The sequence below is a fragment of the Cyrtonyx montezumae genome, unplaced genomic scaffold (genome assembly GCF_038088225.1).
Source record: "Cyrtonyx montezumae isolate F1298 unplaced genomic scaffold, pur_monq_1.0 scaffold_8, whole genome shotgun sequence".
Taxonomy (NCBI): Eukaryota; Metazoa; Chordata; class Aves; order Galliformes; family Odontophoridae; genus Cyrtonyx; species Cyrtonyx montezumae.
This window is the reverse complement of record NW_027072089.1, coordinates 112672846-112695786: the sequence shown is the minus strand read 5'-3', so window position 1 is coordinate 112695786 and position 22941 is coordinate 112672846. Positions and strand designations below refer to the sequence as shown.

The 22941-nt window shown below is 43.3% G+C and overlaps 1 protein-coding gene across 1 annotated transcript; it reads left to right on the top strand.

The window, feature by feature from the left end:
- The first annotated feature begins 2704 nt into the window (after positions 1–2704).
- Positions 2705–10505, top strand: NPY (neuropeptide Y). Its single transcript, XM_065752272.1, has 4 exons — positions 2705–2784; positions 2913–3100; positions 7300–7380; positions 10282–10505. The coding sequence occupies exons 2-4, from the start codon at positions 2913–2915 to the stop codon at positions 10304–10306; spliced, it is 294 nt and encodes a 97-aa protein (XP_065608344.1). The 5' UTR covers positions 2705–2784; the 3' UTR covers positions 10307–10505.
- The last annotated feature ends 12436 nt before the right edge of the window (positions 10506–22941 follow it).

The window sequence follows — 22941 nt, the reverse complement described above, 5'->3', positions numbered from 1 at the left end:
CTCCAGGCTATAGGCTGTGTGGGAACGCAGCAGCAGGAGTTAACACTGGAACAATTTCCCCCTAAATCATTTGGATTAAAATGTTGGATTCATCACTTTGGATTTCCTAAACTGAATGCTGGAACTGTACAAGAAATAATATCCTGAAGTTATGCAGCAAGTGGTATGGTTTGGCACCCCACACAGAATGAGGCATGACTGGGAGACACTTGTGAGTTGGTTTAAAGGTGAGAAAGTCACATCCAGTGCTGAGGGCACAGGAGGTGGCCACAGCAGAGCCAGGCTGGAGTGGAATGCTGCGATGATGGCATGTCTTCCTGCTGCGTTGGGCTGCAGTGCTGTTCCTGCTGGTTCCCTGCACCCCTCAAAGATGACAAACCAGATGGGAGCACAATTTGGAAGCTTGCTGGATTTGGTATGTCAAAGCACAATTGCTCACGTTTGCAGTGTCACAGAGGTCAGACTGCTTCTGACCAAGTGCCAGGTCCTGGGCTTTGGTCATAACAACCCCATGCAATGCTATGGGCTTGAGGCAGAGTGGCTGGAAAGCTGTATAGAGGAAAAGGAGCTGGGGGTGTTAGTGGACAGCCAACTGAACAAGAGCCAGCAGTGTGCCCTGGTGGCCAAGAAGGCCAGAGGCACCCTGCCTTATATCAGAAGCAGTGTAGCCAGCAGGAGCAGGGAGGTGATGGTCCCTCTGTACTGAGCAATGGTGAGGCCGCAACTCAAGTACTGTGTTCAGTTTTGAGCCTGGACCAAGTTCAGAGAAGGGCAATGAATCTGTGAAGGTTCTGGAGCACAAGGCTTATGGAGAGAGACTGAGGGAGCTGGGATTGTTGAGTGTGGAGGAGGCTCAGGGAAGACCTTGTATCTCTACAACTGCCTGGAAGGAGGTTGTGGCAAGGTGGATGTTGGCCTCTTATTCCAGGTGTTTAAATGATCAGATGAGAGGTAATCAGATGAGAGGTGACAGTGTCACCTTGTCCTCAGCTGTGCTGCTGTCAGAAGCTGGAGTCATTGGCTATGCCATGGAAAGTTCTTCACATGCATTAAAATTCTTCAGGCAGCGTTTGATAAAGAGTGCTGCAATCTTGCTGTAAGGTTTGTGGCCAATGCACTACTGAGTCATGAAGAGCTCAAAATATTTTGACGTTAAGAGCTTTGGAATTTTCTTTGCTTCCATGGCTTGAGATGGACACAGACTGGTGAGCTTCCTTGCAAGCTGCAGGAACCATTTACGTGATAAGGGGCAATGTAGAGTGATGGAAATGATTTCCAGCTTTACTCTTCCCTGATCATTGTTTTTCAAAATGCATTCTATGATTATTAAAGCAGTAACTACATACATTTATAACTATAGCAATGAATAACTACCTATGATGTAGTGTATGTATAATACAATTTTAGAAATGTCTTAAAGCTTTCTGACAGTATGTCTGATATTCTTACTCGTGCGCTTGTTATTTTACCTTCAAATCACAGCAAAAATAAGATCTGTTTAGAGTCATGATTTGTCATTCCAACTGGAATTAGTCATTGGTCATCAAGACACTAATCAAATTACCTGTTTCTAAAGAATTAATTTAATTTTACTAATACGTATGAGTAGTTGCTAACTCCACCAAACTCTTCAATGAATTCAGAAACTTTGTCTGAGTTGGATTGACCCCTACCCAATGTCAGCACTCTGCTGGCAGGTGTCTCACTCAGCTGCCATCAGCACAGAGGGACATGTCCCCCAGGGATGCCCACCCTGCTTAGAATCATAGAAAGACAGAATACCCCCAGCTGGAAGGGACTCACAGGGATTACTGAATCCAATTCCTGGCTCCACACAGCATCACTCAAAACTCAAACCGTATTTCTGAGAGCACTGTCCAAGCGTTTCTTGAACTCTGCCTTGCCTCAGAGCTCCACTGTAGCTCACTGTAAGGTGCTTATTTCTCTTTAAGGACTCAAGGTCTGGATAAATTTAAAGAGACTCCAAAACTAGGCACCCTGTACAGATCTGTCTCTGCAGTCCCATCCAGTGAGAAGTTGTGCACCATTCAGACCCAACCACAGTGGGTCTGAGCAGGACCCCATGGCACTCGTGGGCTGTTTGCTGTAGTGCATCGTTCAGGCACAGAAATAAAACTCAAGAAGATTCGGGACGGACACTCAGAAGGCAGCTATGGGTACGCAGGGCCACCCTGGCAGCAAGCACAGAGTGACAATTTCACTGCTGCCACTCGACAGCCCTGGGCAGGTAACCCTCGAGGTGTATTTATTTGGTGGGGACAATGTCTGAGCCTGCGGCTCTGATTTCACAATTGTGGATGCTCCAGTCGTTCCTAAAACCTTCCTCCACACTTCGTCTGCGCTGGATCTGATAGCACTCTCGTTAAAGAGATCTGGGCTGGGACCCCCGCATGCCACAGGGGCCTGGTACGGTTCCTTGCACCCTGGCTCCCCCTCCCCTGCCGCTCTCGGACATCCACATCGGGGAGCCCCGGGACGGGAGGGTAACCCCTACGGAATTCTCCTCCCCTCCGGTGCTCGCGCTGCGGGGGACGGCGGCGTCGCCCGGCCCCGCCCGGTGCCCCTCCCGGGGCAGGGCGCAGGCGGAGGAGGTTCAGCAGGGGGGGCCGGGGCTGTCGAGGCGTGATCGCCCGAGGCCCCTCCTGCCTGCCGGGGAGGCCTTAAAACACCCCGGCGAGGAGCGTAGCCCCGCACTCGGGAGCCCCGACCCACGGACAAGAAGCGCCTCGCCTCGCCCATAGCCGCTCCGCTGCAGCCGCCGCCGTGAGTACCGCGACGGGGTGGGCACGGGCACGGGGCCGGGGGTCGCGGGGCTGCGCGCCGGGGGACGGCCGCGCTGCTCTGCCGTCGGGGCGGGCGCTGATTGCCGCTCTCCCTCGCTCGCCGTCCAGATGCAGGGCACCATGAGGCTGTGGGTGTCGGTGCTGACTTTCGCCCTGTCGCTGCTGGTCTGCCTGGGGACGCTGGCGGAGGCGTACCCCTCCAAACCGGACAGCCCCGGCGAGGACGCTCCCGCAGAGGACATGGCCAGATACTACTCGGCGCTGAGGCACTACATCAACCTCATCACCAGGCAGAGGTAGGCGGCAGGGCCGGCAGCGTCCCCCTCCCCGCTCCCCGGGCTGTCCTTCTCCTGGGGTGAGGCGGTAGGGAGGATAATGGGATGCTCCTCGCGGCCAGGGGTCTCACCTCAGTTCCTTCGGGAAAACCGCTGACGGGGAAGAATGGGGTGCCTCCACTCCTTTTGATCTAGAGGTGGATATCCATCTGCCTCCATGGTGCCTCCGCTCCTTCAGCCCTTTCTGGCCCTGGCACACGCGGGCTGGTGGGCAGGAGTGTGATCACAGGGCAGCGGGCATGGGGAGAGCCCCCCTCTAAATCGAGAGCAAACGTAACTAACCCTGGGGAGGACGAGGCAGGGCAGTGGGAGCCGTTTCACGCTTCTGTCACTGCCACTGACTAGTGAAGATTTCAGTGGGAAAAAGTGCCCTTTTGCTGAGGAGTTGTAGGAGTTCATATGCTTTGTCAGCTACTAAATAGAGCAGTACCAGAAACCCCAGTAGTCTGACAAAAACTTTCTGAAGACCATGAACAAGAACCTGAGTCTAAGCTGGAAGATTAGAGTGTGACCCGAAGCTGCCTTGCCCCAAGCTGGCATTCTCAGGATCAGTTCATTCTCAGAACTGTTAATGTTGTGCTATAAAATTATTTTCTTTGGGAGCATCTGTCCAGTTTAGACTGATTAATAGAAGCATTCCCTGAGGTTCCTAAACTGTGCATGACCCAGAAGACCTTTGGCGTATTTATCTATTTTTTAAATATCAAAACCAGATGAGAGATCTATAATTAAGCTTTCATTTCTCCCTGTAGAAGTCTGAAGAGTTAAATCAGAAGGGAGGCAGGCTATGGTGTAGCTGAGAGCTTTCCCAGCAAGCCCATGACATTGTCTGTGCACTAATACCATAATAGTGATGAGGAGGCTGATAACACTATGGTTCTTCAGTCCTGGACTTTTAAAGCAATATTCACAGCTGTTTGTGTGTGCAGTGTGTTTCTGTGCGTTGCTGTGTGCTCTTGTAACTTTTTGTCAGATGACTGCTGAAATAATCTGTTCCTGCTGCTGCCCCTTTCTCTTGCGTGCACTTGGGACCTCTGGGCTGGTTTTGTATCTCTGCCTTTTTTTGTTCTGTTTCTGATTTAAAAGGTACGAAGCTGAACAGCCCCCTCCTTCGTTATTCATCCTCCACCATAGAAATGTAGAATCTTAGAATTGTAGTGTGACTTAGGTTGGAGGGGACCTCAAAGATCTAGCTCCAACTGCCCTGCCATGGGCAGGGTTGCCAACCACTAGATCATGTGCTTGCTTAACTTGATGTGGCTTTCTTTGCTTATGACTTGGGTGCAAGTGCAGAGTTCAGAGGCTGAGACTGCTTTCACTTGTATTTAGGCTCTGAAATGAATGAAATAGTTACTGCTAGTGATGGACAAAACAATTCAGAATTTCAGTTTTCTTATTCAGGTTCCATCAGTACTTCCATTCTTTGTCTTCCTTCTGAATCTAAGGGGGACAGGATTGACCCAGAATGAAAAGAAAACTGACAGATAAAATCACTGCAACAACAACTTGATTTTAAAGCTGTCTAGAAAGCTTAACTTGAAAACAAACACTCCAACTACCAGAAGTGTGCTTTTTCTGTTCTGAGGTGAATTAGCAGCAGATAAATAAGGTGACAGGGCTTCTGTTTCAGCAGTGACGGTCACTTGCAAAATGAATTGCTGTTTTTATAGGCATTCTGGTCTAAACATGTGCATCACTTGGTCTGTTTCAGCAGAGGTGCCTGGGGCTCGCCCCGTGTGAGCAGACCATTGGGGCTCAGCCTGGCCCACAGGCCACTTGCTGTGGGACGGAGCAGTGAGGGCTGAGATCAGTGCTTTTTTGTCTCTTCAGTTCATCTCTCTAGTCTTGTTTGATGTTTATGTGATTATGAACAACCTTCTGGCTCATCCTTCTGCTTCTGGCATTTTAGTGTCATTCTCTGCAAGCAGCCATGATCCATGGGGTCTTCACCCCTGCTCCTGTGAAGCTCCTTTCAAACCCTCCTTCTCTTCTTGACTTTAGCCCTTGCCTTCATGGCTGCTTTGCTCCCTCTGTCCTTTAGGGTCCTTCTCCTTCACATCCACCTCACTTGGCTTTAGCCATATGCATACATCGGCTTTGTACCCCTTTGAGGTGATTTGAGGGTAATAAGTACCTGTTTCACTCCAGGCCTTCTTCAGACTTCTCATTTCAGATGAAATCCATTGTTCACAAGGTTCCAGATCTTCACTGATGGTGCAGAGAAGGCACAACTGCAGTCTCCTACACTGCAGATACCCATGTGTCTTTGCACTAATCCCACTTCTCAAAAAGGACAGAAGTCTGCACTGTTCAAGAGTTTTCTTCAGAGCCCAAATCTCTTTGAATCCTTTCTCCTGCTGCTTGGTGCATCCTGCACACCCTGTCACCGATAGGCCCTCTTCCTTTTGTTTCCCAAACACCAAAAAAAGGCCTGGATTTCTGTGTTTGTGTCATCCAGAGCTGTGCAGCAAAGTCACGAAGCAGCTGGAAGAAGGGAGAACATCTGCACTGAAGCTATGCTTTCACAGCTGCTCATGATCTCTTTGCATTATGGCACGGTTGCTTCCCAGCAGCAAAAGTATGGGGTAGACTGGAAGCTTTGGCACCTGACATAGGAAGAACAGCTGCTCCTTGGCCACACCAGCTGGTGAATCCAAGGATCACCTGATGCGCAGCTTGCTGTTTCAGGACAAGGTGGGGCTGTCCTGTATAGGTAGCAGCACTGGTCTTCCCATGCTGAAGGGACTCATACAATGCGTGTGTCTCCAACAGAGTTGTCTTCATTATTTGAGCAAATCTCTGCATTACTGAAGGTTACTACCTATTTCTTGCTCAGAGAAAACTTTCCAAGAGGTTAGTGAGACTTTTTGCCCAAATGTGGACTATTTCTGCTAGAGCAGAAATAAATTTCTTAAAAAACAGCTACAAATTAGATTACCCCTCAGTTGAAGCTATGGTCGCATCCTTATTAATTGGAGTAGGGAACAGGAAAGAAATCCCTTTATGGTGATAGAGTGCATGGCTTCTTATTCAGCATCATGCTTGATTGCATTATTGTAATAGCATTTAACCTTCTTTCAGTCAGTTTAGATTCAGAAATTTGTTTTAAAAATCTGAATTTGATACTTTGTCCTTCTGGACCACCTGTGATGTTCTAAAATGATTAAGGTGAGGCAGTAATACAAAGAGAAATAAAATTGTGAGAAATGTTTCCAGTTTTCAGGAAAATAAGACATCAACTGATAAAATTGCCAACTTTTGAAGGGAAGCTGTTTCCCCTCCCCAAAATTAGATCAAGCCATTGGAGAGCTATAGCAAAGGATAAAATCTAAATCCTTGATGGCATCTTTGACTTCTCTGGAGCTAGAATTTCACTCAAGTGATGTTCACAAAGCTATTATCTGTTAATGTACTTTGTGATTCAGACTAATTACATACACAAGCTACAAACCATGATCTTAATTCTTTCCAACCTCGGGAGCATTTGGTTACAGTTATCACTGGTAATCTAGTGAGTTCTTATATTGAAGAAGTGTCTCTCAAGCTGGCTGTTTTTTTTTTTTTTCTGAGAAAAAGAGAGTAAACTCTTTCCTAGAATTCTGATTCAAGGAGTTTTCTCTCCTATAGCCATATAGTTCAAGAGTGGTTATTGTCTTGGGGCAGCTTAGTTTTTATGACCTAATGTGGTATGTAGTGGGCATCTCCAAATATACTAGCTACCTTTTAAAAATCTTGGCCAGTTCTTTGAACATAATGGCATATATGAATTTTGTGTACTGTTTGTATAATAGACAAGTTTGACTCCACATTTATACTTCTCATGCACAGAGATATATATATATACTTCTCATACACACTTCTTCATGCTTAGATAGTAAGATTCAGGGTTCTAGCATAGCCAGAAACAGCCATTGAACTGAGAAACATAGAATTGCTCAACAGTATCAGGTAACAATTGTCAAAAATACATATTGAAATAAACACTGAAGAACAAATATTTTCTAACATGAGTAGATAATTAAATTAAATACTTGCTGTGAAGCTGTCTCTGTATCAGGTGTATTTAGTATTTTTCTGCCTAATACTTCTCTGCTTAATCTTCATTATTAAATACCAAGATAAATAAAAATATACTTTTTTTTGTCTTTTTTTTTTTTTAGGTATGGAAAGAGATCAAGCCCAGAGACACTGATCTCAGACCTCTTGTTGAGGGAAAGCACAGAAAATATTCCTAGATCCCGGTATGTTTGAAGAAGTTTTATAGTGGCTTTCATTTCTAACTTAGATTTAACAGTTTTATTTGTAATCAGTAAACATGTTTCACAGGGAGAAAACACATGCCACCAACAGCCAGATAAACATATCCTTACAAACATCATCAACTTATTTGTTAAGAACTAAAATCGTCCTATCAATGCAAGAAATGCTTTCCCAGGTACAATGTAGTATGTGCTCCTGGTTTCCTGATCTGGGGAGAGGTGGTACCTGCTGGCTGAAGGAAGGGAAACATTCTCTAAGTCTTGCTCTTTACTGGGCTTTATTACACAGAACTGTGCACTGTTGCCCAGTGATGATTGACTTACATACTGGATCCCCAAAGATGGCATATTTTTATTCATTCCCTACTCTAGAAGTTGACATTTTTTCCTTTACAGATGTGTGATGAGTGGTAAATATGCAGATATGTTAACTTACCCACAAATGCAAAGCTAGGACTGTTCTTTAATATACAGTATTTCACACTTATTTTGTACCTGATGTTTCATGAAGAGGGAAAATAAAAAGCCTTTATATTTCCATTTGCAATTGGTTTGAAAAAAACAGTGGTGTTTTGAGCAGCACTGGAATTTCAGATGTATTATATATAATTAGGTAATGACGCTGAAGTTATGAGGCAAGATACTGTAGTGGTGACCACAATTTATGCAGCTGTGAAAATTTTCCTTTCTTTTGCTTATGCTAAAAGTAAATACAGGGGATTTGTTTATTTTTATTTTGTTGTGAATGAAAACATTCATTTCAGTCACAAAAAGAAAGCATGAATAAGCTCAGTTTAGGCCTTTACTGAAAGTCTGAAGCTTGCTGATAATACTGCTGCAGAAATAAATGTTTGGTGCAGCACTCATCTCAGGAGTCCATAAGCTCTGTGTTTCCATCTGTTGTGTGAAAACTCGATTAAACTAGTTAAATTGTTAACTGTAATAGTTTGTAGCACTGAACTTTGGGGATGATGATGTCACCAAGAGGTGACCAAAACTTTGCCATCAATGTCCATCAGACTTTGGGTTCCACATGTAGGAAGAATATTGACTCATGGTTTGATGACTAACCACAGCTGTTGGGAAATGGTTTTATCTGCAGATGCTTATGTAAAAAAACTGCATGGAGTACACTGAAATGTTTGAGACTGTTTTGAGTTTTGCAATGAGAAGACAGAACGCTCACATAATGGGAAATTTCCGCTGCCATGAATTTGTAGCAACACAGAGGGTAGTACAAAGTCTAATACTCTCTGTAATTTTCCCCCCTTTACAACAAAATTTTATGGTTGTTATTGTTTCAATAATGCTATTTATAACACGCCAGGGAGCTAAGACTCATGAGCGAAATAACAAACAAGTCTGCATTTAAGATCAAGAATTGATGAGAAACAGATTTTATCTCATACCCCCCTGTAACAGCACTTTAAACCGAGGGAAAAAAAAACAAACATGTTTGTCATTTGCTGATGACAATTATGTGAGTACTGGGAACAACGATGTTTAGTTTCCTATGGATATGTTTTCTAGGATAAAACACAGTATGGATTCTGAACCCCACTCCAGCTCTTACCCCCATGTGAGGTTATAATCACACATCTTTCTATCCAGCCCTGTGTCTGATGACACACATCAGGAGCTTACTCTCCAAGACATATGTACCTTTCTGTGACAGTGGAAATTGTCCAGGGGGTTTGAGAGCTCATGGAGAAGCTAAGGGAGCCCAGGAGGTTGGACATGCATCAAATATGCCCAAATACAGTATGTCTATATAATCATTCCTCCTGGAGGAAGCTAAGGTAAATGAATTAAAGGCAGGGTGGTATAATTGTGAACCAAAAATAATGATATCCTATTGGATGATTTAGAGGACACATTTCATACATTCTCTGAGACTGAACACTGAGGTATTAAGAAACAGCTTAACTGTTTTCAGCAGGGCTGGCTGAATTCAGCACTTTTTGCTGGCTAAAATATTTCTTGTAGGATAAGTGTATGTCAGAGCATCCAAAAATGTTTAAAGATTTTCTAAAGTAAATCAGGTGAAAGTAAGGAAGTTAAGGAATTGATGTTAAGGAATTGGAGGAGCTTCGGCCTGAGTACAAGTAAGTTCCTGTAGCAAAAAAGTGAGATGTTGTTTTTCTGATTACTGGATCCTGTGGAGTATGATTCAGTAACAGTATGCATTCTGCTTCTTTTAAAGTCAAGTATCTCATGTGAAGGAGCTGTCCACGCTCCCTTTGTAGTCAACAGGAGAGATGGATATCTCATCTGAGCCACTCCATCCTCAAATGCTTAGGCTTATCTACCCTCTCAAGGTGTCAGTGTCTCCCCAGTTACTGTAGAGGCAGACCAGATGGTTAGTTAAGACTAGTCACCCAACTTTTAGATGGCAAAAATTATGGCAGATCCATTTCTGTGTATCTCTCTCCATGTTCTACCACTTGCTGAATCTTTCTATATAGGCAGAACAGCTCTTTGCAAGCAGAGAACCACTAGATCAAATCATGCTCTCAGAACCTCTTTCAACATGCATTTCAATACAACACTAATATTTTGGATGGTTTCTTCAGTTTTGTTTGAAGATGCTCAAAGCATGACGTGGCTTTGTTTGGCTCCATTCTCTTTGGAAACTGCTTACTACTGATTAAAAGCTAAAAAGCTCTCTTAAAACACATTTGTATTTCAAAATATCATAATTTACTAGACTTTTAATCATCCAAGGTTCATCCGTTTTGATGGGAGTCTTGTGCTGCAAATGTGGATGTGTATTCCTTATCAGTGCTACTATTAAAATGAAAATTTTAAGTAGTTGTAACTCTGGATTTCCCAGAAAGGACTTTAAAATGTGTTTAATAGGTTTCTATTCATAATATGTTACAGGTTTGAAGACCCTTCGATGTGGTGATGGGATTTTCAGCACACCATCAAATTTTTTCCTAGTTTTCAATTCATACTCCACTCCTCTGAAGCAAATCATAGCGTCCTTCCCAGTGCATGCAGCCATTGTACTGAACTCTGTAGAGTTTTTCCTTCATCATATTTGTATATACTTTTATTTAAATAAATTATTTGTGCATTCCAAAATACAACATACTAAATGAAAATGAGCAGTGTTGTCATTGGTATAGCAAAGGATTGTTTTAAAATATTAAAACTGGATTATAACTTCCCTATGGTCTAAGGTGGTATGGACAACAATAGTGTCATAGTTATTACAATAATTAGTGTGCGAAGACACCATTTGTGGTATCCTCAGACAGAACTTAGCTGCTTGATTTACCCCAAAGTGTTAGAAATAATTTATTGTGTGCTAAGTACTTCAGGCAAATAATCAGAGTGATTTCTCAGAGTCGCCATACTGACAACTTAGTACTGACACTGACAAATATATCAAAATGGATAGCATTTTCAAAATACAAAGGAACCATTAATTTTTCTAACTTCTCAAAACTGGTTTGAAGCTTGGGTGTAAGCTTGAATTAGGAATTTTGAATGAAACAAATATAATGTCTTTGTTTTGGCAATATTCAAAGCAGCAGAAAACGAGATTTAAAGTAACTCATAAATCAGGACAATCCTACAGCCGTATTGCCCAAGTTGATGAGCATGCTGCTTAATCAAAGGAATAATCGGGTAAATCACATGCCTTTGGGTACCTGCACTCTGAGCACTACTCTCATTTGGAGTCTTTCATATTTTGTTTCCACCACAAGAAAGTAGCCAGAGCAGGAACAAGAGGAAGTGTCTTTAGGTTTTCATTTTCATGAATTTCATCACTAATCTAGTGATGAGTTACTTAGCCACAAAGACTTCTTAGGAAGCCCTCACTTTTTATTCAAGTAACATGATATGATGACAACATGTGATTTTAATTCACAAAACTCATCCTGCAGTATTATCAGATGCAACATGACACAAATGCTGGTTCTTCATTCCTGCTTGATGAACAAATTCTTATCTTTAGACACCTGGACTGGACACTGTATAATTAAAGCACATAAAAAGTTCCAAAGTGGAAAAGAGTCAGTTTGAAGGTTTAGTACATTTACATCTCGTTCCTGCTGTACAAATGTTTTCATATGGCTGTTGTCCCCAGGAAATCAGAGCAAATCAGTTCCAGATCCCTAGAAATGCTGCATTCACAAAGTGCTACCATGTTCCCTGATCTTGCCAGCTATTTTGATCACACATAAAATATTTTTCATTTTTATTAAACACCTAGGTGACCTTAAATAGAAACATTTTGCTTTCAACCATGATACTTTCATTTACGGTCTTGCTGATGGGTTTCACAGTTGAATTGTAAGGGTTAAGAACAGTCCCAGGCACTAAAGGACATGGAATAGTGACAGGACTCAGTAGATCAGGTTTATGGTTGGAGTTAATCCTGAAGGTCTTTTCCAACCTAGATGATTCTACGATTCAGTGATAAAATATCTGGGGGCCCCCAGTATAAAGCATTGCCATGAATGCAGTGACAGTATTTAGAGGGACTCCAGAAGAGTCAGTATTTAGAGGCACTAAGAGACAGTATTTAGAGGAACTCCACTGAAGGCTTACTGGCACTTACTGGAGATACAGGAATCTTATCAGATGCAGGCCAGGACCTGCTGAGTGAGAGTCCACCACAGTGATGCTTTGAATAATTATTAAAAAGAAGATTGGAGATTAGTGAGGTATCTGCTATGTATTATCTCTAATTCCTGGTAATTCCCAGTGACTATACATTTATATTACTGACTGTGCAGAAGATAAAATCTCTAAATGATAAACTTAACTCATATTGCTTAGCACTACCATTGCAAACATGCCTTAGTGGATTAGGAAAGAGTGAAATGAGAATTAGCACATGCTAATTGCTCATTCTGAGCAGTTTCACTCAATTACCTGACTTTTACTTGATCTGAAAGAACACCCATCTGTGTAGAAAAGCTAAAAATTAAAAATAAATAAATAAATAAAGTGCAGGCTTATTATTAATGAACTGTAAAAGACAGAAGCAAGGCAAAACAGTCAGCAAAGCAGTCACACAGCATACATCTATCCACACAATGCTAAGGTTTTCTCTCTAAAACTTTCCTGTCCTGGCAGACCTCACCAATGTGCTTTGGACTTACTTTCCTCATGTACTTCAAATACCACTCTTGAAAAGCCAGGACATTGAAAATATTGCACCAGCTCCACAAACTGCAGAGCAGGCTTAGAAAAACGAGCTGTGAAATGAAGATAAATGCCGAATTTGTTTGGCTTGATTTCTTGCTTTCTGCATTTCGGCTTTATGGTTAAGCTTTTCATCTTTTCTCCTTCTAACCATGAGAAAAAGAGCCTTGTTTCTAAAACAAAGGCAGAAATTTATCTCAGACTCTGAGGAAGTGCCAGGAAAATAACAGCAAAAAGGGAGAACCACCAAAGTAGGTAACAGTACTCTTGTTTATTTATGGAGGATTTGAAATCATGACTAATGTTCACAGATAGGTGTAAATCATTGAAAAGGCAGTCCACTTTTACCTTTGACAATTTCTGTAACACACTTCCCTAAATTATGCCCGATTTTATTTAAAGACACTAGGAGATCTAGATGATCTCATTAAACCATGCATCTTCTCCTCTAGGAGTGGAAATTCTCTCTGTCCTTTTCGCTTTCCATCCCTAGAATCATAGAATCATTAAGTTTGGAAAGACCACTAAGATCATCTAGTCCAATCATCAACCCATGCCTGTGACAGCTCTAGATCATGTCCCTCAGTGCTGCATCTACACTGTGTCTCAAACGCCTCCGAGGACGGTGACTCCACACCTCTGTGGGCATCCTGTTCCAATGCATCACCACTCTTTCTGAGAAGAAGTTTTTCCTAATATCCAACCTGAATTACCTTTGGCACAACTTAAGGCTATTACCTCTTATCCTATCACTATTCCATCACAATGCTTTCAGCTCCAAGGGTCTTCTGTGCCACAATACACAAATGCTCAGTCTTTCTCTGATGGTTCTTTCCCTTCCTAGCCCTAACCTGAAACACTGTTCCCGTGACCAGTGCCAAACTCAACCTGCATGGTGTCCCATCTGCCATCCTCCTCCTTGGTGGGAAAGAGCTACCCATCAAGTCAAACTTCTTGCTTGTCATCCAGGAGGTGAAAACCTCATTCTGGGAGTGGGCAGATGGCAGGGGCTGTCCCTTTGTTCTCCCAGACTATCCCAAGCATTGTTTAGGGAGCAAAAGACAACACTGTCATAGGCTGTACCACCATGGGGAATCCTGGTGGTGCTGGCAGTATAGAGCTGGGGGAAATGCAAAGAGGAGGCATTGCTTTGGCAGCTGAGGTAGGAGTGACCCTGATGGGTGTCCTGGCCTCAAACCAGACCTTGGACAAAATTTGGAAGCAAAATTCTAAGAAAGGACAGTATTGACTGTGATAGTGTCTGTATTTGTCTTCTGATGTTTTCTTAACTTGTGAAGAGCCTAGGTCAAAAAATAGAGAAACAAATGGAGAAACAAAAGAATACCACAAATGCTCAGCTGTGGCTTTGTAATGCCAATGTCTGGGAACATACCTTGTTTACATTCCCAGAACAAAGTGTTACAGGAAGTGGGTGCTCCATGCCCACTCAGAACAGGTGCTTTACAGCCCCTTCCCTTTACAAAGAGTGTAAGGACACCAAGTTAAAAACACAGACCAAAAACTCCTAGTAAAAGCTAATTATTTTTGGAAAGGCTTTCATTTTTCAAGGATTAAGGAAGAAAAATTTTTGGAAACATTTCCTAGAACATCTTTTCTTTCATTAATATGTTTTCTCTTGAAATCAGAAGCATTTTGATTACCTTCAAGGCTCTTAATACTCTCTTCTGAGAGGGAAAGGTGACAGTGTGCTTGTTCCCACTCTGCTCATCTGAACTATTTCACAAACTTTGAATAATTGAACTTAGTTGCTGAACACTGGTATTGTTCTGGTGACATTCAGCAAGGTATTTAAATGAATATTTTCTAAAACTTTATTTTGCATTTCATTTCTTTTGGCCAAAGAATCCAAATTTGTCTTGAGATCAGCACAGTGTGTGTTCAGGAATAAGAGAAGATGAATTTACATGGGATTAGCCCCATCTGCATATATACAGCTCTGAAAAACAGCTGTCATAAGTGTGAAAGTTTACCCCTTTACAGGAAATGTGATTTAGCAAAAAATGAGTGGCTTATGTCAATATGTGCTGCTATCTAAAACAGACAGATAGAAAAATCAAATTTTTGCCAGTCATACAATAGCTAGGAACCAAACAAATATGTGTGAACTAAATAGATGGACTGTGACCAAAGAAATGGGCTTCCATATGGATTTCAATAAAATATAACAATTAAATGCAAAATCTATGACCTGGGGACAGTATACCAGCCTGGGATACTTCTCAAAGAGCCCCAGGGTTATGAGCCAATGTCTGCCCTCCAGTCCATGATTCACAATTCCCAAGTTATCAGAGAATTTGGAATTCTGTCAGGTCTGGTTGTTCAACATTTAATAACGGTTTCCTATTAACGAGTGATCAGAGTAATTTGACACACACCAGCAAGTGCAAATTAAAAAAGCCTCCTGCTTCATGGTGATGGGTTAGTACCCTGTGTGAGAAATTGCACCTGAGCAGAAATTACCCAACTAAGACAGTAGTTCATGGCAGAACAGGGTATTTTATTATCTGTCAGTAGTGTTATTAGTCATTTATTTATCTATATTATGGCAAGACCAGGGACTCCAGAAATGGGGCTCATTGGTATAGAATCACTGTGGGGAAAAAAAAAACAACAAAAACAAACCTACTCTGGAGAGGTAATTCATCCAAATGCAAAGAAAGAACGTGGAAACTCAGGCTAAGAATTAAATATTGTGGGAGGGTATAGTGGTCCTACTTTTAGAGTTGCTCATTACAGCAATTAATAATGTGCTATCAAACATGTAGCCTGATGTTATCTCGTTTCAAGTCTGTATGTATCTCTGATGAGCTCTTCTCAATCCAAGCAATTTGCTTTTCCCCATCACCAGCTCTTTGCCTGGCTAGAATGAGGGTATAGGAAGTTCTGTGTTAAGTGGGTGAGTGGCTCTAAGAGATCTGTCGTATTTCTCTTTTCGAAAGGCTCTGGGTCCCATTTTTAAGCTTCTTTCCCTTTAAGGAATACCTTTTTTGTTCCTATGTTTGATTTGGTTTCCTTTATAGGGAAGAAAATGATTGCCATTTGATGTTATTTTGCATTTATGATGCAAACTGTTCATTTTAGTCAGGGATGATTTTCTTGAATTTATCCATTCATTCACTCTGCCATGTAGATGACAACTACTGGTGTTGCAGTATTGTTTTCAGTGAAGCCAGCTGGAAATACAGGCTACAATAAATGATATTCCATAAGCACAAAACAAGGTTAGTAGTCCAAAGGCTTGGGCACCTTCTGATATTATCATCTTCTAAGCAGGAAGAGGTCCAAATTAAATAACGAGGTCAGTCAAAAACATTAACTTGCTTTTTTATGTGTCCATATTTGAAATATTTTAGCTTCTGCTTTGGTTCTTTGCTGCCTTCAAATCAGCAGTCAGGAATGTCAGAAAATGACTGACTTTAGATGTGAAGCTTTGCATTAGTGCACCATGGCCTTAGCGTAAATCTGCTTTTAAAAGATGAATTACATTTAGAACAGCTAAAAACTCATCTCAAATTGGCTGCCTTATCTGTCTTAGCCAGAACTACGTTTTACATTTCTTCACACATGAGCAGTGGTACCTGGCCCTGCTGCAGCTCTGCACACGTCAGAGTGTTTGTGCTTCAGCACGCATGGGGACTGTCACAATAGCACGCGTGCACAGAAATATATTTCCTGTACTGTGAGTCAGACCTGGTTATTAATAATGAGCTGCATTTAAGTGGGAAGACATCGTTTTTCACTCCCTTTAATCCTCCTCGTTTATCAGCTTCTTTATTAAAAAAAAAAAAAAAGAGAGAGAGAGAAAGAACTTCACCACCAACAAAAAGATGTTCAGCCTTATGTTCTGTCAAGGAAATAGGCTGAGATAATGAGACACTATATTTAAATCTTCTGAAGTGTAGTTTTTCCTGACCATTTTCCTCTGGTGTTCAGAGGGAAACTCCAGGCACTCGATCACTTCTTATTCTCTCTGTGTCACCTCCTTCTCTCTGTGGTCTCTTTTACTCCCTCACATCATTTAATCAGGGAACTGACCCAAATCTTCAAAGCTTTTCCACTGGACGTTGTCTGTGGAAGATATACCACGTCACACAGATACATCAGCTGTGCAGAACAGCCACATGTGCAAAAGTATAGGTCCTTCCTCTTGAAGTGCACCTGAGGGTACAGAGGTGGACTTCTGTGTTAAATGTTAGTTAATGTACCTTCAATGGACGTTTTTCCTTTCTTCACCAGCTGGAAGACTATTTCCAAAGCAGGTTGATAGGCATTGCAGTTACCTGCACCATTGTCTCTCCTGCTCAGCCTCACATGGAAGGGCTGATTGTGTGATTTTTCTAGTGATAAAGGTTTGTATACTACTGCCATAGTGTTTAAATTTTAAGCACCTTACTCTGCATCCAATAGCTCTGCTCAGAGGTGTGACTACAACATCTCCCTGTCAAACTTGCAGTGTGATAATGTTAGGGATGATACATTTTGGGACAGCATGGTCGCTTGAGCTCGCAGCATTCCTCCAGGGGAATGGTGCGTGCAGAGAGAAGAAGAACATGTACTTGATTTAGCAACCAGAACAAGATCAAGAAAAGTAAAATGTTATAGAGAAGAAGAACATGTACTTGATTTAGCAACCAGAACAAGATCAAGAAAAGTAAAATGTTATACCACGTAGGTCTTAGTGTACTTAAGTGATAATGTGTAACTAATCAAAGTTTTGTGTGGAATGCATTATGTAATCTAAAACTAACCAATCAGAAAGCACACATCATGAGTGGTGTGCATGATCTTTGTAAGAAAATACTATATAATAGGTACCAATTTAATAATAAAATTGAAGCTTGCTCACATTGAGTATGTGTATGCTTCCCCACGTCACTCTGGGCTAACCTTGGCTAAACGCGGCAAACACCTTGGTTTGCAACATTTGGCGCCCGAACAGGGACCCGAGTACGTGGTTTTGGACCAAAGCCTCTGCTGCTTTGCAGCAGAGAAGCTGCGCAGGTGCGGTCGACCGCACAGCGGGACCGGCACAAATGCGAAAAGCGGAAAAGCTGCGTAGCTTCGGTTGACCGCGCAGCGGGACCGGCACGGGATCCAGGGGCTAAGCGACTGGCCAGCGCGATTTCTCCTCCTCAGAGTGCCTTTGTTCCTGCGGGACAGAACGGATGGAGAGAGAGGTAGCCCAAAATCTTTTATCATGCTTTTTAGAAAAGCGGGGAATTAGTGCTGGCACCCTTAAAGCAGTGCCAAATATCTTGGATTATGGTCGGACAGTAGGAGTTTTCTTGACGGCAGGGACATTGTTTAATATCGATCAGTGGCGTACCTTAGGTGAAGTGTTGTGGGATCATGTAATTGATGATAGAAAGGAGGCGAAAAAGCTGATGAGGCCTTGGCGGGAGATTTCTAATTGCATAAAGCGGCATAAGATTGAACAGGAGGTAGCGGGACAGGCAGTTGCTCAGTTGCAGGGCGGAGCTGCCGCTGCGACTGGTCGAATTGAAGATCCCCCTCAACCGTCCCTAGGGATCCCTGTCCCTGTACGGGTATCAGCGGTGCTGCCTACTGCACCAGCGGCTGAGGACCCGGAGACAGAACCTGATCTTTTTCCCCCAGAGGAGGGAAATGGGGATCTCCCACCACCACCGTCATTGCCTCCTCCGCCACCGCTTTCAGGCGGCAAAGTGCGTAAAAGTGGACCCACCGCAGGTCCCCTTGCACGACCTCACTGGGCAGAAATTGCTCGACAAGCTGTGGAACAAGGTCACTCTGACGTGGCTGAAATAATTGGTCAGGCTTTTCCGATTCGGTTCGAGCCCACAGCAGATGGTGGAGCTCATGGGGTTCATGTTCCTCTTGGTTGGAAAATGCTGTTTCAATTGCGTGCTACAGTATCAGAACATGGGTTGCATAGTGAACCGGCTCGTCAATTGTTAACTTATATATGGTCTAGCAGTGTGCTTGTTCCAGAGGATGTAAAAACAATTATGAGAATGATTATGAAGCCATCAGAACAGATGATGTGGCAATCTCATTGGCGCCGCTTATGTGAAATGAGTGCTAGCGCGCCACGAGATATGTATGATCCATTGTACCAAGTGACAGCTGATCAATTGACAGGCAGTAATATGTTTTCTAGACCAGAGATACAGGTACAAATGGGGCCAGACGTGTGTATGGAAAGTATGAACCTAGCTCGAGATGCGTATAACATGGTGCGGTCATCGAAACCGGCTCCCTCTTATTTATCGATTAAGCAGGGTCGGGAAGAATCTTTTGCTGACTTTGTCGATAAGATAACTGACGCGTTGTCACATGCAGATGTACCTGAGTGGATGAAACAGTCTTTGTTACGACAGTGTCTATTAGAAAATAGTAATCAAACTACAAAGGCAATTCTTGTCACTCTCCCTTTAAATGCCACTGTTGAAGAAATGTTAGAGCGTATGAGCCGAGTGCCTACCCCCACTCAAGCGATGTTAAGCTCTGTTGTTCAAGATATAGGTGAAAAGTTGGCTGGAGCCCAGGATCGGGTGTTTGCTGCCTTTGGACCGCTGTTGCAGCTAGCTGAGAGTAAAGCAGCGTCTTCGACTTCGCGCCCTCAACGTTGCTTCAGGTGCGGACGAAATGGCCATTTTCGCAAAGACTGTAAGTCAACCAATGTATGGTGTAATAACTGTCGGTCAAATACTCATGCTACGGTTGTATGTCGTTCGGGAAACGCCAAGCGGAGCGCGAGCCGCCGCGCGATGATAACAGTAGCGAGCGATTCTCCCTCTCCCCAGCCACACCAGGCAGCCTCGGACTCGATTTAGCAACATCAGTAGATGTAACATTGATTGATAAACGGCCACAGAAAATTCCATCAACCGCCATAGCACCGTTAATGATTAACGATCAACCTCATGGTGCGTTATTGATTGGCCGCTCTTCTGCTGGCATAAGGGGTCTCATGATAATACCTGGACTCATTGATAAGGACTATACTGGCGTGATATATATTGTTGCTTATACCAACTTTCCGCCTGTTCACATTCCCGCGCAATCGTTAATAGCACAGCTTATACCATTGCCCCACCTGTCTGCGGCTATGAAAGCTCGGCAAGAAACCCCCAGGGGACAAGGTGGATTTGGATCAACTGGAGCGTTAGCGCTGTTAACAATGCCCCTCACCGGTCGCCCCGTTACGCCAGTTCTCCTGGTACATGGAGACCAAAGAGAACATATCAGAGCCCTCCTAGACACAGGAGCTGATGTTACTATCATTTCATCAACTGTATGGCCTAAGGATTGGCCAACTGAAAGGGCTGGCAAAGGCGTAGAGGGTGTAGGTGGTGTTGTTGTGGTGCAGCGAAGTGTAAATTTGGTGCAAGTCTGCATCGACGATCAAACTGCAAACTGTAAAGTGATAGTTATGCCTCTGCCAACAGGCGTACAAGCATTGATTGGTCGTGATGTTATGGACCAAATGGGTCTTGTTCTTACTAACGACTCTCACCAGACGCCTTTTTAGTAACGGCTACTGCATGGGCTTTCCCGATCCGCCTGAACTGGATGACAGATACCCCCGTCTGGATCGAGCAGTGGCCGTTGAACCGTGAAAGCCTGGATCAAGCTATGCAACTGGTACAGGAGCAATTGCAGGCAGGTCATCTTCAACCTTCGGTAAGTCCCTGGAATACTCCGATATTTGTGATAAAGAAAAAATCAGGGAAATATCGATTGCTGCATGACTTACGCGCAGTAAACGATCAGATGCAAGCAATGGGAGCACTTCAGCCTGGTCTCCCAAATCCTGCTATGATTCCTGAAGCATGGCATATCCTGATCATTGATTTAAAGGACTGTTTTTTTACAATTAAACTACATCCTGATGATGCAGAGCGCTTCGCATTCACAGTTCCTAGTATCAATAAATCCATGCCTGCGGCTCGTTATCAGTGGACAGTGTTGCCCCAGGGCATGAAGAACAGTCCTACAATTTGCCAGCTGTTTGTTGGTGCAGCCTTGGAGCCTATTCGGCGACGCTGGGCGCATGCGATTATATATCATTATATGGATGATATTTTGATCGCTCAACCTGATCAGTTTACTCAGGAGCAGGAACAGCTTTTGCAGAACATTCTTAGTAACCATGGTTTGCAAATTGCCAAGGAGAAAATTCAACGAGAGTCTCCTTGGAGATACCTTGGTTGGCAAATTACTGAAGGGACAATAAGACCGCAAAAGTTGTCAGTGCGGGTACAGCTAAAGACTTTAAATGATGTTCAGAAGTTATTTGGAGATTTACAGTGGCTACGCCCAATTATAGGCTTTCCCGCAGCTGACTTAAATATTCTGAGACCATTATTGAAAGGGTCAGATCCTGCTGCTCCTTTATGCATAACACCTGTGCAGCAACAAGCTGTGGAGAAACTGTTGTCTCAGATAGTGAATAAAAGTGTCCAGCGAAGATTACCTACACTGCCCTTGGATTTGACAATTTTTATGAACGATCAGGAACTGATAGGAGCCATTACTCAAGGAGAGCCTAGTCCGCAACCTAGAGTACTAGAATGGTTGTTCCCTCGACTACAGCCTCGCACTACATTGGAAACCCGCCTTGAAGGGTTAGCAGATTTAATTAAGAAAGGACGGTTGCGTGTGCGTACAATCGCAGGCACAGATCCTGATCGAATCTATCTGCCAATCAAAAAGGAGATGTTGGACTGGTATTTATTGCATTCACCTGAACTGTCTGAAAGCTTGTTGTCATTTGCCAACTCCATGGTAAAGTCCTTGACCTCTCCCGTGAGCATTATTACAAATTCAACATGGCTAGAAATGCCAAAGCTCTCATTGAAACCGCTAAATGATGCTGTAACAGTTTTTACAGATGCAGGAAAACGGACCCGAAAAGCAGCAGCAGTATGGAAAAATCAGACGCAGTGGCAATCACATGTGATGGCAGCTACGCCTGAAGATTCCTTACAGACCCTCGAACTCCTGGCTGTGGTATGGTCGCTCCTGAATTGGGTACACCATCCTATTAACATAGTCTCGGACTCAATCTATGTGGTAGGAGTTGTTCAAAGAATTGAGGGAGCGCGCATAAGAGACATTTCTAATCAGCGCTTGTTTTCCTTATTATGTACTTTGAAGCGAGCCATTTCCACTCGCACTGCCCAATATTGTGCCTTGCACATTAGGAGCCATCGGACTACTTTGGGTCTAGGCGAAGGCAATGCGATTGCTGATCAACTAGTATCGCCCGCACTCTCTGTAGACCCATTTCAGCTGGCTCGGCAGACTCATGCTATGCATCATCAAAATGCGAAGGGTTTAAAACGGCAGTTTGATATTTCATTGACCGACGCACGAGCTATTGTTCGCGCATGCCCTCAGTGTTCAAACCATGGCCCAGGATTAGGTATAGGCGTGAATCCTAGAGGACTTGGTCCGCTTGAAATCTGGCAAATGGATGTTACTCATGTTCGTAATCTAGGCAGATATCATTACCTGCATGTGTCAATTGATACCTACAGTAAGGTTTTGTGGGCAACCGCTCAAAACGGAGAACGAGCAGTTCATGTTATTCGTCATCTCACTGCATGTTTTGCAATTTTGGGAGTTCCACAGAGTATTAAAACAGATAATGCCCCAGCTTACGCAGGAGTCAAAGTTCAACAATTTCTACAAAAGTGGGGAGTTAAGCATATCTTCGGCATTCCACATTCTCCAACTGGTCAAGCTATTATAGAAAGAGCGCATCGTACCCTAAAAATGTATCTCGATAAATTTGACCATCCAGATCCCAGTCAAAAATTACATCATGCTCTTTTTACATTGAATCATTTATGTGTTTTAGAAGGAGAATCGGTCCCACCTATCATCAAACACCAGCAGGGAATTGAGGACACTCCTTCTCCTGTTCAGAAATCTGCAATGCGTGTAAAATATCGGGATCCGAAAACTGGAGTTTGGTGTGATCCAGCCCCGGTATTATTTATGGGTAGAGGATACATGTGTGTGCTTACTCCCACAGGTCCACTATGGGTCCCTACGAAGTGGACACGAGCTGCTATGGAACATCCTGACACTCCTGCTGATTCTCCCGGTAGCAGCGACCAGGCAACCACCGCTATTGACATCTAGTTCAAATGTCTGGGTAACATGGGCAAACCTTACACACAATCCAGATTTCTGTCTTAGCTTACAATCAGCTGGAGAGCCCTTTCGTACCTGTTTAATTGGGTGGCCAGGTTACGAGACTCGGGAATTCAAGGCATATGTCAGAAATGTTTCTGCCTGTAATTATTCAGAGCCTGCAACCCAAAGTGCATGTTTAATCCGTAGCCTCAATAGTTCTTTGCCATGGGA